The following is an 18,671-nucleotide window of genomic DNA, read 5'->3' as shown; positions in this document are numbered from 1 at the left end:
GGCACTTAGGGCGGGACTAGAACTCACAGTCTTCTGGGTTTCTAGCTTGGCACCTTCAGCTACACCAAGCTGGCTCTCACACTTCCTTGTAAGTAAACGTCATTTATTAGGGAGGTTTAGACATATAGGTGACCCCTATTAAGAATATAATATAATATATAATGGTTTGTAACAGGAAAGAAGGAGGCTGTGTCTCTAGAATCGAAGTCTTTTTTTTTTTTCCCTTTTGGTCTTAAATTATTTTGTTAAGCGAAGAACAACACAAATGTGGCCAAGATCTAAACTGGCTCTTTTCAGCCTCCAGAACGAGGCAGAGAAGCTGATTATTTTCCTTTGACCTGTTCAACTTTACCCTCAAAATAATACATTAACAGAGACGGAGGGAGAGACGCTGAATCTTCAAGGCAGAGAGGCGAAGGCCAGATACAAACAGATCCTTCGCCTCTGCTTTGACGGCTTGCTTATTTTGAGTGCGGCCGGTTTTCAGAGCTATGTATATTCTTCAGGGCCTGGACTTTATTTTCTGCCTTTATATGGGTGGGTGGTGCAAAAGGGAAGGAATAAGGGAAAAGGGGGATTATAGTTAGTATCATAATGGGCCTCGGTTTTCAAAATAAAGGGTGCCCCTGAAAAACGGGCAAGGAAAACAAACCTTCCCTTTCTTTTTTCTTTCATTCTTTCTTTTCTTCTTTCCTTCCTATTTCCTTCCTTCTGTTCTTCTATCCATCCATTACTTTCATTGTCCTGTCTTCTTTCTGTGTTTCCTTTCCTCCCTTTTTCCTTCCCTCCCTCCCCTTTGCTCCTCTTCTTTCTTTTTCTTTCTTTCTTTCTTTCTTTCTTTCTTTCTTTCTTTCTTTCTTTCTTTCTTTCTTTCTTTCTTTCTTTCTTTCTTTCTTTCTTCCTTCCTTCCTTCCTTCCTTCCTTCCTTCCTTTCTTTTTCTTCTGTTCTTTCTCCTGTCTTTTCCTTCCTTCCTTTCTTCCTACTCTGACTCCCTCTCACCCTCCAAAAAATAACCCACCGACCTAGGAAAGGGAATCACAAGCGATTTGATTTCTCCCCCCCACCACTCTTCCCCCTCTTGCGACTTGATGAGCAGCAATAATGGAGGGGGTGGAGTTGGAAGCCCCCCCCCCCGTATGGTTTGTGTTATTAAAAAAAAAAGCCAACGGCTTCTTTTTGGGGAAAGCGAAGGGAGGGAGCGGGGTGAGCAAAGCGAAAGGGGAGAAGAAGAATACGAAAAAGAAAGATTTCCCAACGCTCCCCCCCACCCCTTCGCGGGTTTTCATCCCCCCCCCCTTTCTTTCTTTTCTTTTTTCTTTTTAACTTGAGAAAGATGGATAGAAACTGGCGACAGAATTCGGGAGGAGGGGCGAGACGGGAATAGGAGAGGGTTAAGAAAAAGACAAGGAGGAGGGAAGGAGGGAAGGAAGGAAGGAAGGAAGGGAAGGAAGGAACAGAAGGAAGGAAGGGAAGGAAGGAGGCTTCAAAACCTTGGCACAATCTCTTTTGTGCTTGCTTTGCTGGAAGAAGAAATAAGGGGGGGAGGGAGGGGAGGAGAGGGAGGCGAAGGAGGTCTGCGAAAGGCCGACCAGAGACAGCCTCCAGTGTACAGTCGGAGCTGGTTGGCCAGCCGGAATATTGCGCCCTGCAAGGCGCCGTTTCCTTCGCCTGGGCGCCTTGCAGGGCGCAATAGGCTGAGGACAGAGGCTGAGGACAGACCACTCCCCGCGTTCGCCTCTTTCCCTTTCTCGGGCTCTCGGACGCCTCTTCCTTCCCACCCACCCCCGAAGCCCCCCACCCCACCCTCTCGGGTCGCGGGAAGCCAACCTGCTCCCACTCCCCACCCCCTTGCCAAATCCCACCCGCTCCTCTCTTTCCAAATTTCGTTTCATTTCATTTTTTTTCCCCCGTGCGCCTTTGGAGAGAACGAAGAGAAAGGGGTGGGGGGGGCAGGCGAAGAGAGAAGGCGGGGGGGAAGAGAGGAATCCGAAAAAACTACTGCACCCACACCGATCTTGGCGGGGGGGTAGGGTGAGAGGAAGAGGAGGAGGGGGGCTGATCCGCGTTGCTCCGCGCGTGCACGTGCTTGGCAAAGCCCCCTCGGCGAGGAAGGGAGCGAGCGAGCGCGAGAAAAAAGGGAAAGAGGCGAAGGCGCACGGCTGCTCCGGCCGTGGGAAGGAGGAGGGGACGACCCGCCGGAGCTCTGCCTGCTGGAACGACCCCTTCTCGTGGAAAAAAGAGGCCCTTCCTTTGGCGGCCGGGGTTCCTCTCTCCGCTTGCCCAAGAGAGGAAGGGATGGTGGCTCTTGCTGTCGCCGCGGCTGGAGCGACGTCCCGGAGGAGACCCCGCGCTGCGTGAGCGCCGCGGAGATGCGGTGACTCGCCGCTGCCAGCCGGGCCAAAGGTAACGCACCTTCCCTCCAGCTCCGGGGGGCGCTGCCAAGAGCGGGGCGAGGGAAGGGAAGGGAAGGGGGGCGGTTGTGGGTCGGGGGAGCGTTGGAAGGAAGGAGCGCGCTGGGGGCAGAGCAGGCCCAGCCGAAGCCCCCCTCACACCGTCAGGCCGGCTCGGGGTTTTACGGCGGTTGCGGGCCAAACGAGAGCGCTGTGAAAGCAAAGGGGTGTCGTCCCCCCGCGCCTCCATTGTTTGCGCCTTCTTGGTGGCGACCAGGCCGCTCGGCCGAAGCCGGCTGGCGGCTTAGCGCGATCCAGCGGCCGGCCTCGGCCGAGCGGCCTGGTTGCTTCCAAGCAGTGGGGTGCGCGCTCTTGCTCCAAACCTCAGAAAGAGAGAGAGGGAGGATCGGGGCTTTGGAAGGGCGCAGGAAAGAAGGACCCCCTCATTTTCTGTCTCCTTGAATCTTTCGATCGAAGATTCCCTAAGCCCCCTCCCTTTTGTCCTCAACTCCCGGGGATAACGGGCATAAAAAAAACCCCAGCGCTCTTTTTGACCGCCGTCCGTTCTCCTTTCCCCTCTCCCCGAAAGCGGCGGTTTCCTTGAAGCCTCCTGCCCCCCACGACACCCCTTTCCTCCATCCGGAAAGCGCCTCCTTCTTCTGAGCTTCGTTGTTTTCTTGCAGACCTTTCATTACCTAATCTAGCGAACGTCATCAACCCCGAGCTACACACCCCGTTTTTTACAACCCCCGAGCTACCAATATTCCCCCCTTTTTACTGGCTTTTCCTTCACTTTGGAACCGCCGGTTTCCAAGGCAGGGTGGAGAATTAGCCGGCCTCGGTTTGAAACGACCTCGGTGTGCTCCCTCTATCCTTAGCTCTCCAGCCCCATCAATTTCTCAAGTCACTTTCTCAACCCTTGCCTTGAAGGTCAGTTAGAAACCAAAAACCTTTATAAATCCCGTCTGGAGATAGAGATAGATAGATAGATAGATAGATAGAGAGAGAGAGAGAGAGAGAGAGAGAGAGAGAGAGAGAGAGAGAGAGAGAGAGCTCTGGAATATACATACCCTATATATTTTCCCCACCTCCTAGTTTAAGCCCTATTGTCATGAGCCCAATTTAGGCCAAAAGAGAATTTACTGTATCCAAGAATTTATTCTGTTTTAAAAATTACTCTGTGGAAAGGTTTATCCCTTTGAAGAAAAATAAAATCACCTCAGTTGAATATACATCCAATCTGGATTAAAATACAGAGGCTATTCATTTTTTTTGTCCCAAAGTCTGCCATTAATTATGTTTGGGAAATTGATTTCCTAAAGTTTTAAAACGTGGTATATCTGTGTTTCTCTGTATGTGTATAAACTGTAGATAAATAGATAGATAGATTAGATAGATGATAGGTAGATAGGTAGAGATAATTTAAATATCAGTATATTGTATTTTAATTTATGAAAACATTTTCCCCATCTCAATGCTATAGATATACATTTAAATATATTATACTACTTTAATAGTTTAAATATTCCCATCTCAAAACTTTTTAAAAAATCCCTTATTAAGATTGAATAAAGTATTTATGTCTCGGTATGTGTGTAAACTGTAGATAGATGGATAGATATAATGTAAATATATTATACTACTTTAATATAGTTGTTTAAATATTCTTCTTCCCATCCCAAAGCTTTAAAAATATTCCCTTATTAAGATTGAATGAAAGCTTTTTTACTGTTTTAAAGGACAGTCTGGCAGCATTAAAATCACACCATTTAATTTATTTCAGTTGGGCATTCTGTTTTAATTTTAATTTGTTGTAGATTTTATTAAGTTCCCACATCCCCTCCCCACCTTCCATGTTAATAGGCCTTAATTGTAAGAGTTTAATCAGGGTTTTTGTTCTTTCTTTTATTTAACTTCCAAATAAATGTAGAAAACATTTTGGTCAGTTTGGATTCCAAAATGGCCTTTTCTCCAGAATAAATTCCCCTGATCTTGATGAGCTTTCTTTCTGAGTAGGCATATATAAAAATTAGGTTTAGATTTAATGTAATGTTATTTGGAAGTTCCTCTCTGTAGTAGCTGTTTAGATTTGGGAAGGCTTGAATTCGGTTTAGAATTCAAAATTATTCACGGAGAAGTTAATTACAGTATAAATCGTGCTTGGTAGTAGATAGGAATTTATTTTTATTGAGAAACTGACTTGATTTAGCTTTCCTTCCTTTTTTCTTCTTCTTCTTCTTCTTCTTTCCTTCTTTGTATTTGTTTCTCCTTCTCCTTCCCATTATTATTATTATTGTTGTTGTTGTTTGACTGTGAAAAGGCAACATAAGGCTTAACATCCTAGGCTAAAATTCCCCGAGGCCAAATTTATAGACCTGATAACTGCATGATACTTAGGGATAAATCCATATTGTGTTCTTGAATGCAAGGGATGAATTTCTCCCTGTCTCTTCCCCTTTCCTCTGTGTTGTAACTTACAACCTTCCTTCAGACATTTCTTACTCTTTGCCCAGACTTCAATTTAGACAAAAAAGCATACTTGGTTTTTTTTTCTCCTTATCTCCCCAAACAAAAATCCCTGTCACTTTTCTGCCCTTTTGCAAAATAATTTAAAAAGGAAGAGCTACCGCAAGTTTTTTTTAAAACACCACTTGGTTGTAATTTTGCGTTTTGGAAAGTAGGAATAAAAACTGAGAAAGGAGAAAGAGAAAGACCCCACTCCACCCCTTTCCGTTAGAAAACTTGTCTGAAACCTATTGAATATGAATTTGACATGCATTTTCTAGGCATACAATAGTCCATCGTGTACTGTCTCTGCTTATGGAGGTATAGAAGCTTGCTTTTCTCTTTCTTTTTCCCTTTGCTGTGCATTTTCCTATTTCTCTTCCCTTCTTCCCTTTCTTCCTTCTCTGTTTCACCTTTATTCTCCTTCCTTCCTTCCGCATTATTTTCTGAATGCACTAAATGTGTCTATACTGTGTGTGTGTGTATGTGTATGTATCTTAATATATTCTCAAATTCCCCCCCCCCCCCATCTCTCATTCACACACACACACACACACTCCTGGCCAAAAACCTCAATGTAACCCCATAGGCCTTTACTTAGAAACAAGCTTAAACAATGAAATTGTTAGCAATAGTATTCAGTTCGTTCGATCTGGGGGTGCCTGTATCACCCCCACTTTTTCCATGGAACATCCGTCTGTGAGGAAACAGCTTGTTTTGCAAACAAAACAACCGCATTGTGTGAAATTGTGGCCCTAATATACCTGCTTTCTATTTATGTGAGAGAGGAAAGATTCGACACAAACGTATCTTTGTCTCTCTCACACACTTATAAAATTGCGAGTTATATATAATTATATAATTCCTCTAGAAAGGGAAGCCTTAATACGTGTACAAGTGGAATAATATATGGGCAGGGGGCCCACATTCACACAATAAACTAGCCTGGATTGAGGAACTGGGAGATTTTTTTAATTTAGCCTATTTATATTGATACTGCCCTGGTTTTAACATGTTTTGCAAGCTGCGCCATTTTGCAAGATCACCATATGGCTGGGGCTGTTGTTATGCAGGGCATCTTGGGAGGCAGGAACACAGCCATATTTGTGAACCTGGGTTTAACGTGTTGTGGGAACCCCAACCTCAGTGGGTGTACAGGTGAAAAAAAGGGTATATAGCGCTAGTCATCTGTAAATGTAGATTTTTCCATAACACACCCATTGATGATATATATCCAGTTTGGGTTAATCTCTGGTTAGGATTATATTTCCTGCTTTCAACCAACCGGATGGCCTCATTCTAAGCCTGTGGCTCTATTTACGCCCCTGGGAATGAGGTTTTTACCCCCAATCTGGATTATTTGAGCGTTCTTAACTCCAGGAATGATATTTAAATTCATTCTCCCAGGGTACTTGCACTAAAACTCAGAAGATGGGTTATTGGCACCGATGTCAGGTGCTAGGCAGAGTATTTTAATATTCTCGCTTGAGTGCCAGTTTGCAATGTCATATTTTGTGGGTGGGGGTTGGGTGGGAAAGATGCCTGCTGTCCATTTCTGGATTTCTGTGTCTCCGTTGCTGGGCTGGGAGGGGGCGGTTGTCTCCGGACCCCCATTGTTAGCCTGCATGGCTTTTGGGTGAGGACTGGCACTGACAGGGTGGCATAGCCTGTGTGCCCCCCCCATTGGCTTCTCATGGCAGAAGAGGGTGGGGGAGTCATATGTGGAACCCCAGGGGCCTTTATCCTCATGCCTCCTCTCTGTCTTCCTTCAGCAGAGGTAGCCTGGACGATGGCAGGGGCGGAGGAAGAGTTCAGACTGGCGGCCACACCGGGGGATGCGTCTCCAAAACAGCTGAGCCCCGAAGACAAGGCAGATGGGCAGTTGGGGGACACCAGTAGCAAGCAGCCGGCCTCGCCCCAGCCAGCCTTCACCCAGCAGGTAAGGGGGCATGAAGGGTGGGGGTGGGAGATGCTTGGCCTTTTCTTTCTCTCTCTTTCTTTCTCTCTCTCTTTCTTTCCCTTCTTCTTCTTCTTCTTCTTCTTCTTCTTCTTCTTCTTCTTCTTCTTCTTCTTCTTCTTCTTCTTCTTCTTCTTCTTCTTCTTCTTCTTCTTCTTCTTCTTCTTCTTCTTCTTCCTCTTCCTCCTCCTCCTCCTCTTCTTCTTCTTCTTCTTCTTCTTCTTCTTCTTCTTCCTCCTCCTCCTCCTCCTCCTTTCTTCTTCCTCCTTCCTCCTTCCTCCTTCCTCCTTCCTTCTCTTTTTCTTCCATCTCCTGTTCCTTCGCCTTCTCTTTCGGTCTTCTGATTTGTCTTCCTTTCCTCTCTCGTTTTTTTAAACCCCTCGCCTTTCCTTCTTTTTCCTTCCTCGTTGTCGTCCTCCTCCTCCTCCTCCATTAGGCAGGTTATACGAATAATTCAAAATTCTGAAGAGGATGATCATTCTTCTTGTTATTATTGTTGCCTACCCACTCTCTAGAGAATCTTCTAGAATGTTGTTATCCTTCATAGGAGCTGTCTTTCGAAGTAGGCATTCAGAACATCGAATTACGATGGTATTATCATCATGGTTCCTCTTGCAGCCAGAGGTTTAGATTGGATTTGGTGTTCTTTATCCACCCTATTGAGTCCTTCCCAAGGATTTGGCTTAGGGAGATGTTGTTGAAATCCTACTTTCAACCCTATCAGCATCTGCCTATTATCAGGGTTCATTGCACAGTCAGCCAGATGTTTAGATGGAACTTGGCCCTTTTATCCATCTATGGAGTCCTTCCCCAAGGGTCTGGGGTAGGCAGATGTGGATCCTTGGTGGTGTTAAAGGGAGCCTCGCAGGATGTCAGCTCTGCCAAGCGGAGCTGCCTTTCGCAATTGACCTGCGGTGATTTTTTTGGTCAATGCCCACGGCATTCGAGTGTTTTGAAATTGCGCCCAAGGCGCCTGTTACAAGTATGATTATTAAACCCAAGAAAGGGGGGGGGTCCCTGGGGAGAGGATGGCGCTGATATGGGGAGGGTCCAGGTCTCCTAACTGCGCTCTCTCTCTCTCCCCCCCCCCATCTCTGTTTTGAAATCCAAATGTCTAAACAGAGAAATCCGGCTTGATCGATCGCGCCGCCGCTCCATGCCATGGGGACGGTCGTGAGGAAACTTCTCCTCTGTCCGGGTTAAGAAAAAAGAGAGGGGGGTCCCTCTGGGGGGGCTCCACCAAGCTTTCGGATTTGGCTTTCCTGTGAGTGGGAGAGGGCGGGCGCCGCCGACGGGTGCCGCCGTTTTCTTGACCCGCCATGCCGGGCTTCGTAACGGGGACTCCACGCAAATCCAGGAACCCCCGAATCGCAGGTTTTGTGGGTGCCTTTTATCCCGAAGGTCCCCGTTTCTCTCTTTCTCTCTCTCTCTCTCTCTCTCTCTCTCTCTCTCTCTCTCTCTCTCTCTCTCAAAGCAGCTTGCTTTTGTTTTTAAATCCAGACAAGCTTTTGCCTTTAAAGTAGAAGTTAGATCTGGTCTCTTTTGCTGGGTTTTATTTCATTTTTCGTTCACCTCCTGCGTTTCTCCCTTACCGGGATGAGGGGAGGGTGGCATTTTCCAGGCAGGGCCTCTCATGAGTCCACCGCTTTGTCCTTGCTCTGTCTTTCCGTCTATCCTTGCAGAAGGAAAGCCCCAAGTCAGCCTGTAGGCAAAAGAGAAAGCCCTCCATCCATCTGTACATTTCTGGCTTGCATGCATGTAAGCAAGCTGCCTGCAGGATTTTCCTCTTGGAGCTGTTCTGTATTTTTTTTTCCTTTTTCTTCCTAGAGTCCTGACATTTGTTCATTGGTGATTAAGGATGAAGGCTTGCTTTCTAATCTCTCTCCTTGCCTACCAACTATGGGGGGGAGAGAAAGAGAGAGAGAGAGAGAGAGAGAGAGAGAGAGAGAGAGAGAGAGAGAGAGAAGGAAGGGAGAGAGGAAGAAAAGGAGGGAGGAGAGAGAGAGAGAGAGGATTAAATCTGTTTTTCCTTTATTTTGTCTACCCATGATGATGGTGAAGGTTTATTAAGTGTATATGCTGTCTGATTCCCAGGGATTCCTCATTAAGATGAGGATGAGAATGAGAAAGCCAAATTATGGATCCCTTGAAAGAGGGAAACTCACTCCCTTCCTTCCTTCCTTCCTTCCTTCCTTCCTTCCTTCCTTCCTTCCTTCCTTCCTTCCTTCCTTCCTTCTCTTTCTTTCTTTCTTTCTTTCTTTCTTTCTTTCTTTCTTTCTTTCTTTCTTTCTTTCTTTCTTTCTTTCTTTCTTTTTCTTTCATATTAAGAAGGCCTGATGGGTATATCTGAATTTTGCCACTGTCATCCTGAGGTTTCCCTTTCTCTTCATTCAACGTCTTCCAAGCTCAAGCTGCAACCTAAAGCAGCGTACTATTTGTAGAAATGCCCTACGTTCTTGTGTTTAAGGTGTGTGGGTTTCCTGCCTCTCTGGCATTTGAGAGAAACAGCCCTTTAATACTGGCTCTTGGTGTTAAGCTTAGATGTGAAACCAGCTGCAATTTGGGGACTCACTGGTGGTTAATCGCTTTTAAAACGAACCCGCCTAGAAGGATAGGATGACAGATGAAGAAAAGTCTCGAGTGGCCCAAATAGAGGCAGTTTGGTCTAGGAGTTGAGGCACCAAACTAGAAATTGGGAAGCCATGGCTTCAAATCCCACCTTAGTCGTGAAAGCCGGCTGGGTGACTTTGGCCCAATAACTAGGAGATTGACTTCTGCTTTCCTCGTGTGCAGCCAAAAGCAGACGAAGAGAGAAGCAGAAAGAAGCAGCCCAGTGGCCAGGCCAGGCAAATCCCCCCCCCCTCCGCCCTTTCCCCGCTCCCCTCACTACTTCGTGTTGTTCGTCCCATGGGCCATGTGGACGATGGAGCAGCCTTGTGTTCCCACGCAGACAGGATTAATTGCTTTGGGGGTGACATTTCTCTGTGGACCACCAGCATTTTCTCATGGACTACCCAGTGGTCCCTGGCCCACTGGTTGGCAACCACTGATCTAGTCCACACACATACACACATACCCCACCCAAGTGGAAGACCCTACAGCATTTCTGTCAAATGTTGGCCCAATCTCTTCTTGGAAGTCTCAAGTGATGACGCTCCCACAATAATCCCATATAATCTAAGAATCCCTGCAAGTTTTTGGAAGTGGTTTGCCCTGTCCTCCATCCCCAGGGGTTCAGACGGGGCACGGCTGGCCGAAGGTTGGGCTTCATTGACTGGGGGGCAGAATTAGAACTCACAGCCTCCCAGGTTCGAATTGTGAAGCTCTCAGTAGGATAGCTTTGGCACACACACACACACACACACACACACACACACACACGCCCTACTGCCGTGCCGGAGCCGGACTTTGGGGTTTCAGCCGGGACCCCAGAAATCTCACCCGGACTGGACTGGACGGAGGAGCCCAGACGGGGCGAGATCCTGAATAAAGGCCGCCAGATCCTCATTCAACGATTTGGTTCGTCCAAAATCTGAACCATGCCTGGGCTCTGCTCCGGATCCCACACAAGCCTCTTGGCTTCTTTGTCTACAGACTCTTTCTCCCTCCACCTCACTCTCCCCCTCCGGAAAAAAAAAAGAAAGAAAGAAATATTCAGGAAATCTCCAGCCCGTCCCATTATAGCTCCTTCTATTTTGATACCTCGAGCTTATCAGCGCTGCCGCTGCTGGTATCGGAAAGTTGCGAGCGGCTCTCACGGCCGAGGGCGCGAGGAGCTCTGAAAATGCGGGGCGTTTGGGCGCCCCCTCCCCTAAATGCCCCCCCGCCGCCGCCCCGTTTGGGGAGATAAAGCCCAAAACTGTCTTCTTGGCAAGAATATCGGAGGGATAAGGCCAAAGACAGCGCAAGATCGAGCTATCGCTAAGGGGAAGGGGGAGGCAGACTCTGGGTCCCTCTCCCCCTTCCCCACCCAAGACGCATTCACACGTAACGCAGTCTCCCACCCGGATTAAGCCCAGGCAGTGGAACGCCAGAGAGGGCTCCGGCGATCGGGGAGGGGAGTACACGTGAAAGGATGCCGGCCAACTCGGATTTTAAGGGGACTTTTAAAGGGGGGCGAGAAAGGGCTTCGAGTGTAGCGGAGGAAAGTGGATCTAACGCGCGTGTTTGTTTGTTGGGCCCGGGGGGAATCGGCGCGCGATGGCCCGCAGAGGAAGCCCGAAGAAAGAAAGTAGTACCTGGGAATGAAAACAGAAGTCGGGTGCGTTGTAAAAGCACGTGTGAACGAGGTGGTGTCTATTTAGGCGGCTTCCATTCCCTCGCCACCCTTGGGTGTATTTCCTTTTTCGGAGTTGGGGGCTCCTGGGTGAAACACCTTGGCTATCTTGGGAGTTGTAAGTTCTTCTGGTTTTATGTAGATTTATTTGTTTGTGTGTTCAGTTTCTGTAGCTGCTCCTCTCGGTAAACAAAATATATTATTTTATGTATAATATATATATCGGGTATATAATTTGTGTGTGTGTGTTTATCATAGAAACATATTTACCGGGGAGAGAGAGAAAGGGAGGATGGGAGGGAGAGAGAGAGAAAGACAGACAGACAGACAGATTATTTTTTTGTACTTTTTCTTTCCAGGGAATGGAAGGAATCAAAGTATTTTTACATGAACGAGAGCTATGGCTCAAATTTCACGATGTGGGAACCGAAATGATTATAACAAAAGCTGGAAGGTAAGATCCAGAGAGACAAAGGGGAGGGAGGGAAAATCCAGAAAAAACAATATTTGTCTACTGCAGAAAGAGTGAGCGATTATATTGTTTAATGAAATAAGTTATGTTTTTAAAAAACAGTTGATCTGGCACGAGAGTGAACCTGATGCGTTTAAAGATGCATTTTTTTTTAGGAAAAAAAATCTCTCCTTCCTTCCTTCCTTCCTTCCTTCCTTCCTTCCTTCCCTCCTTCCACAACACTTCCACTACATAAGTGGAGGCAATAGATATGTGTGCACAAGTATTTATACAATATATAAAAACGTGTTTATATACTCAAATTCTACCCCCTCACATTCTATTCTCTTCTCTCTCCTTCTCTCCTACTCTTCCCTTCTCTCTCCTTCTCTTCTCTCTCCTACTCTTCCCTTCTCTCTCCTTCTCCTCCTCTTCTCTTCCCCCTCCCCCTCCTAAAGTGTCATAAATTTATTCTTCCTTTTCTGTAATGGACTGTGGGAATACCTTGAAGAACAAGAGGAAGAGCTTCAACCAAGGCAACAGTCAGATAACAGAAACCTGAGTCCAGAACAGAAATGTAATCTAAGAAAGTGTCTCAGACAAGCCTCTCCCTAATTCTCATAAATATGCAGGAGAGGAAGAGGAGACAACTTTCAGAGTTGGGATCACACTTGGAATATTCCATCCAGTTGAGGTTCCAAATCTCTTTTACAATTCCCAGTGTCTCAAATTTCACACTTCTGTTGTATTCCTATGGTTTGTGTACATACTTGTCCATCTTACTGTTTAATATTAGGACGCAGTCTCTGTTGCAGGACATTTGTTTTTACTCGAGTGATATTCCTTTCCTGTCCTTTGTTTGTTCTCAGGCGAATGTTCCCCAGCTACAAAGTGAAAGTCACCGGACTGAACCCCAAAACGAAGTACATTCTTCTAATGGATATTGTACCCTCCGATGACCATCGATACAAATTTGCAGATAACAAATGGTATGTCTTTAGAGGTGGGATCACAAATCCAACCCGAGTTTAAAAACAAACATCAGGAAAACAGAAACCCAAATGTTGGAAATGTAATCAGACTCCGGGTACCTACTATCATATGTGATGGACGTGTATAAAAGCAAGAAACTATTGAATGAAAATACCCACATGGCTGGAAAAGATGATCAAGCAGCATATAGATTTAGAGTCAGAAATATTTCTGTTATACCACAAAGCTATGGTAAAGGGACTATATATTTAAGGCTACATGTATTGACAGCAGTAAGAATTGTATTGGCACAATATTGGAAAAATGAGACCACCCCACCAGATGAAAGCATCATTCGTAAAATATTGGATTGTGCAGAGATGGATAGATTGGCAATGAAAATAAAAGCTATACGGAGTATTACTTAACATGGAATAGGTTTTATCAATGCTTAGAGATAAGAGGTAGAAATTGGATGATCATTATTATATATAAGTAAAATATGAATGTTCATAACAGTAAGTATGCTAGTATAATTAATATGATCATAAATAAGCGAATATAATTATAAATATGGTTAGAATTGCTCTGTGTATTATCATTTACTATCAGTATATCTTTTTTTCTTTTGTAAAATGAAATGCCCAGACATTACACTGTATTCAAAATAATTACATATAAATAAAAAATTTGACTAAAAAAATAAATAAAAGGAAAACAGACCCTGGCTGACTGCAAGATATTTCATTTCGTGCAACCAATCGGAACCAAATATCTTCTAAAAATAAAAACCAAAGGGAAATGATATCAGATCTAGTCCACTGGTAGTCCTCGACTTACAACAGTTCATTTAGTGACCGTTCAAAGTTCCAACGGCACTGAAAAAAGTGACTTATGACCATTTTTCACACTTATGTCCATTGCAGCATCCTGATCATCTCATGATCAAAATTCGGACGCTTGGCAACTGACTAATAGTTATGACGGTTGCAGTGGGGGTCAGGGGATCCCCTTTTGCGACTTTCTGACAAGCAAAGTCAATGGGGAAAGACAGACTTGCTTCACAACTGGGTGACAACTGCAGTGATTCACTTAACAACGGTGGCGAGAAAGGTTGTAAAACGGGGCAAGACTCACATAACAAATGGCTCACTTAGCAACAGAAATCGTGGGCTCGGTTATGGTCATAAGTCGAGGATTACTCGTAGACAGGGGCCTTGGTTCATTCATCCTTATTCAGCCCAATTTATCGCACAGAGTGTTTTATTTATTTTACAGATTGGTCCTTGACTTACAAACCACAATGGAGCCCAAAATTTCTGCTGCTAAGCGAGACTGATTAAGTGAGTTTCACCCGATTTTACGATTTTTCTTCTCACAGTTGCTTTTGCAACCTTCGGACAAGCAGAGCAGAGGTGGTATTCAGCCGGTTCTGACCAGTTCCACAGAACCAGTAGCGAAAATTTTGAGTAGTTCGGAGAACTGTCAAATGCCACCTCTGACTGGCTCCACCAACCCCATCTCTTCTCTGCCTCCCATTGAGTCCCAGCTGATCAGCTGGGTCTTCTTTGGTTGCCCTGCACAGGAGAACGGAGCTGGAAATCAGGTTAGTGGGGTGGGGAGGGAAGGGGGATTTTGCAGTATCCTTCCCCTGCCACGCCCACCAAGCCATGACCACAGAACTGATAGTAAAAAAAAATTGATTCCCACCATTGAAGCAGAGTCCATGGGGAAGCCAGGCTCACTTAACAACCGGGTTAACTGAACAGATTTACTTAATAACCATGGGAAGAAAGGCCGTTAAAAAAAAGTGGGGGGCAAAACTCAGCAAATGTTTCACTTAACAACAGGCTCCATTGTGGTCATAGAGGAGGACATGAAAAGAATGCAAATAGAACAGAAGTAAGAAGTAGAACGATAAAATAAACAATGAAAAAGAACACACTTCAATATGTCCCAAAGTTGTTTTTCTTTTCCAAGAAGCAACTGGACTTTCTGGTTTTTCTTTGAAGACTTTTCTCTTCTCATCCAAGAAGCTTCTTCAGCTCTGGACTGGATGGTGGGGAATGGAAGGATTTATACTCCTTGCAGACAGCTGGTCAGCGACCATCATCCACCACTCAGAGCTAAAGAAGCTTCTTGGATGAGAACCAAAACATCTTCAAAAGAAAAACAAAACAAAACAGAAAGTCCAGTGGCCTCTTGAAAAAAAAGCGACTTTGGGACAACCAGGACCTGGAGGACTGAGAAGCTCCGTAGATAAAACTTCAATAGGATAACCAAAATAGATGGACGGGTGGAGAACAGAGAGTGGGAGGTAAAATCTGCCATCAATCCAGCAACTATCTCCAGCGGTGACCTCCTAAATTTGGTCACCAGGCCAATTGGCAAAGTCAGGTCCTTCAGGCTCTCGAACGAAAGGATAAGAGCGTGGTGGTAGATCTTACCTTCCTTGTTTGAAACTGCGTTCCAATATTCGAAGGGCTGCCACCAAGAAAAGATGGGATCAACCTTATTCTCCAAAGCACCTGGAGGCAAAGACCAGAAACAATGGATGGTAACTAGTCAAGGACTGATCCTATCTAGATCTAAGGAGAAATTTCAGGACAGAACAATAATCAGCGGATCGAATGGCCTCCAGAAGTTGCAACACTGCAGGTTCTGAAGAAGAGACTGAACCACGATTGGCCTGAAATGGTGGAGGGTCTCATGCTTGAGCAAGGGGTTAGACTAGAAGACCTAACAAGGTCTCCTCCAACTCTATCATTGTGTCATTCAGAAAAGAGTTGTTTAGGTCAGTCTTTTGCTGCTTTGGCCTTTTCTGATTTCCCAACAGGTTAAGGGCCAAATAAAGAGGAAAGAAGGGAAGTACAACTCCAAAATATTGTGTTGCTTTTGATAGGTCAGTAACTGGGAAGGCTGAACCATCCATGCCTGGAAGATTGTATGTCCATCCAGACTCACCAGCGACTGGGGCCCATTGGATGAGACAGCTGGTTTCCTTCCAAAAGCTCAAGTTGACCAATAATCATCTTGATCCATTTGGCCATGTAAGTATGACTGAGCTTTTCCAGACTGACGTTAGAGTTTGCCAGATCCCCCTACCTCTTGCAGTTGTAGCTGTAGTAGAGGACATAATTGCTGATAGCTATGAGCATCCCATCAGGGGTCTCCAAACATGGCAACTTTAAGACTTGTGGACTTCAACTCCCTGAATTCCTCAGCCAACATGGGGAATTCTGGGAGCTGAAGTCCACAAGTCTTAAAAGTTGGAGACGCCTGGTGTAGAGTATTTTTGGATGTCCTAATGAATAATCTCAATCGGTCTCTGAATATCTTCACGTGGATCTTAAGTCAAGCATGAAAACCACCATTTCTTATATGGGACCAGGAACCAACTCCCAACAACTGTATTATCGGGACCATTTGTAAGGTTGCAGCATAGAAAATTTATTCAAGCCAATACACAAGAATCTGGTCAACTGAAATTCAGTACTAAATTGGTGCCAGATAAAGATCAATGGAATTCAGGAGGGGTTAAACTTGGACCGCTTGTGGCAATGCAAAAACTGCAAGCTAATGGCATATTTAATGCCACCTCAACTCTGCCTACATATATCTGTGGGGCTGACTCAACTGTTAGGCTGAAGGTGGAACCACGTGGTCAGAGATGGAGACAACGAGATGAAAATGTAGGTCAGCTCTTAATGTCCAGTTTTGCTTTAGGTATGAAAATATCCTAAGCCTTTACTTTTGGAGGCAACATTTAAAACAATCTGATGCTTGTCAGCATTGACCTATGAAAAAGTCAAATAATGTTAAACTTGCAATAGTGATAACCTAAAGTGTAATTCATACTGACAGAACATGCTTTTCGTTTCTTCTTTATTTTCAGTACTCTTAAGTTACCCAATCCAAAGAGTCTTGAGAACTTTAACACTGTATAAATATCACCGTATTGAAGCAACGTAAAGTATTAAGATGAATAACTATATTAACAAAAAGGGAAAAGGAAAAAAAGTTGACATTTTGGAAATCACAGTTAATATTGATATAAACTACTTCTTTATATTTAAAGGTTGCAGTCATATAATACTAGAATGTTAATACTGTAAAAATATCATTCCACACAAACAAGAAGATGCTCTGCTTATATTGTGTAATATAATATATAAATATAGACAGTACATAATTGCCATCTTGACCTTAAAAAAAACCTTAACAGACAGAATCCTACAAACTCGGCCCATATTTTGTTATAAAATTTTGAATTATTATTTTTATAAATAACTCAAGGCACTGAAAATGCCCAATATGCCTTCCTCTTCTTATTTTGCCCACAACAACAACGGGAGTAAGTTTGGCTGAGAGGGAGAGGGGCTGGTCCAAAGTCACCCACCTAATATTCATGGCTAACACAGAACTAGAACTTTCAGTCTCCTGGTGATTGGCCAAAGACACCCAGCTAGTTTCCCTGCCTAAGGCAGGACTAGAACTCATTGTCTCCTGGTTTCTAGACTGGTGCCTTAACTACTAGACCAAACTGGTCCGTCCTTCCTTCCTTTCCTTCCTTCCTTCCTTCCTTCCTTCCTTCCTTCCTTCCTTCCTTCCTTCCTTCCTTCCTTCCATCCATCCTTCCTTCTTACTTTCTTTCTTTCTTTTTTTCTGCCTTCCTTTCTTTGCTTTGGTTCCACCCACCATCAGTTCCTGCTTCATATTAACTGCAGTGCTATGAATCTTCGGTAGAATCTGCTGCAATAAAATAAATCTTTTCCAAACCCAGTGCCAGTGATTAGGTGAAAACATTTATTAGCTTTCTTGGCTAAAGGTTTTCCATTGGCTTCTTCTGATTTTTTTTTTTTAATTCCCAATCTAAACTCCAGTGCTAGGATGCTCTGCCAAATCCTAACCAAGACTGACCCTGTTTAAGTTTTCAGAACAGCAGGTGGTCTCGTTCAGCAAATATAATTCCTTTCTGGAATTGATAGTCTTAATTATTTTCCTCCTTCCAATGATAAAATACCTTGCTTTGGATGCTTTAATCTGATTCATCTATCTTGCTGCTTTAAAAAAAGGGGGCGGGGATCTCGGTGTGCTGTCCAAGGGCTACAGAATAGAATACAGCATAACAGACTTGGAAAGGACCTTGGAGGTCTTCTAGTCCACCCCCCTCCTCAAGCAGGAGACCCCACTTGTATTCCAGACAAGTGGCTGTCCAGTCTCTTCTTAAAAACTTCCAGTGTTGGAGCATTTACAGCTTCTCAAGGCAAGTTGTTCCCCTGGTGAATTGTTCTCACTGTCAGGAAATTCCTCCTTAGTTCTAGGTTGCTTCTCTCCTTGGTTAGTTTCCATCTGTGGCTTCTTGTGTTGCCTTTTGGTGCTTTGGAGAAGAGCTTGACTCGCTCTTCTTTGGGGCAGCCCCTCAAGTATTGACAGATAACTATCATGTCACTTGTAGTCCTTCTCTTCATGTGACAAGACATACCCAGTTCCTGCCAATTGTTCATCCTCTGTTTTAGCTTTCAAACTCCTATGAATGTGTCTTTTCTTTTATGTATACTCATTTGCACCAAGACAAATTCCTTGTGTGTCCAATCACACTTGGCCAATAAAGAATTCTATTCTATTCTGTTCTGTTCTATTTTATTCTATTCTATTCTCAATAACGAACTCTATTCTATTCTGTTCTGTTCTGTTCTATTCTCAATAAAGAATTCTATTCTGTTTTATTCTATTCTATTCTATTCTCAATAAAGAACTCTATTCTATTCTGTTCTGTTCTGTTCTTTGCTATTCTCAATAAACGTTCTATTCTATTCTATTTCTATTTCTATTCTAATTGTACCCTATGACTATTATTAAGTGTTGTTTCTGATGACTCTTGACTCTTGATGAATGGATCTTTTCTTTTATGTACACTGAGAGCATTTTCATCAAGACAAATTCCTTGTGTGTCCAATCACACTTGGCCAATAAAGAATTCTATTCTATTCTATTCTATTCTATTCTATTCTATTCTATTCTATTCTATTCTATTCTATTCTCAGTAAACATTCTATTCTATTCTATTCTATTCTATTTCTATTTCTGTTCTAATTTTACCCTATGACTATTATTAA

The 18,671-nt window shown here is 44.3% G+C and overlaps 1 protein-coding gene across 2 annotated transcripts in view; it reads left to right on the top strand.

Annotated features, from left to right (window-relative positions):
- Nucleotides 1-2,082: 2,082 nt before the first annotated feature.
- The window catches only part of TBX5 (T-box transcription factor 5), a 32,244-nt gene continuing 15,655 nt past the window's right edge, over nucleotides 2,083-18,671 (top strand). Inside the window, exons 1-5 of one of the 2 annotated variants that reach the window (XM_087913242.1) lie at nucleotides 2,083-2,404; nucleotides 6,672-6,835; nucleotides 11,489-11,583; nucleotides 12,450-12,569; nucleotides 15,455-15,602. In XM_087913242.1, coding sequence (XP_087769368.1) covers nucleotides 6,686-6,835; nucleotides 11,489-11,583; nucleotides 12,450-12,569; nucleotides 15,455-15,602 — 513 coding nt within the window. In that variant the 5' untranslated portion in view covers nucleotides 2,083-2,404; nucleotides 6,672-6,685. Of the gene's footprint in view, nucleotides 2,405-6,668; nucleotides 6,836-11,488; nucleotides 11,584-12,449; nucleotides 12,570-15,454; nucleotides 15,603-18,671 lie in introns of both variants that reach the window. The other variant, XM_026718639.2, reaches the window with a different exon arrangement.

The sequence above is a fragment of the Pseudonaja textilis genome, chromosome 15 (genome assembly GCF_049901715.1).
Source record: "Pseudonaja textilis isolate UNSWEBS1 chromosome 15, rPseTex1.2, whole genome shotgun sequence".
Taxonomy (NCBI): Eukaryota; Metazoa; Chordata; class Lepidosauria; order Squamata; family Elapidae; genus Pseudonaja; species Pseudonaja textilis.
Note: the sequence above shows the minus strand (reverse complement) of the source record. Positions and strands in the feature narration are given on the sequence as shown.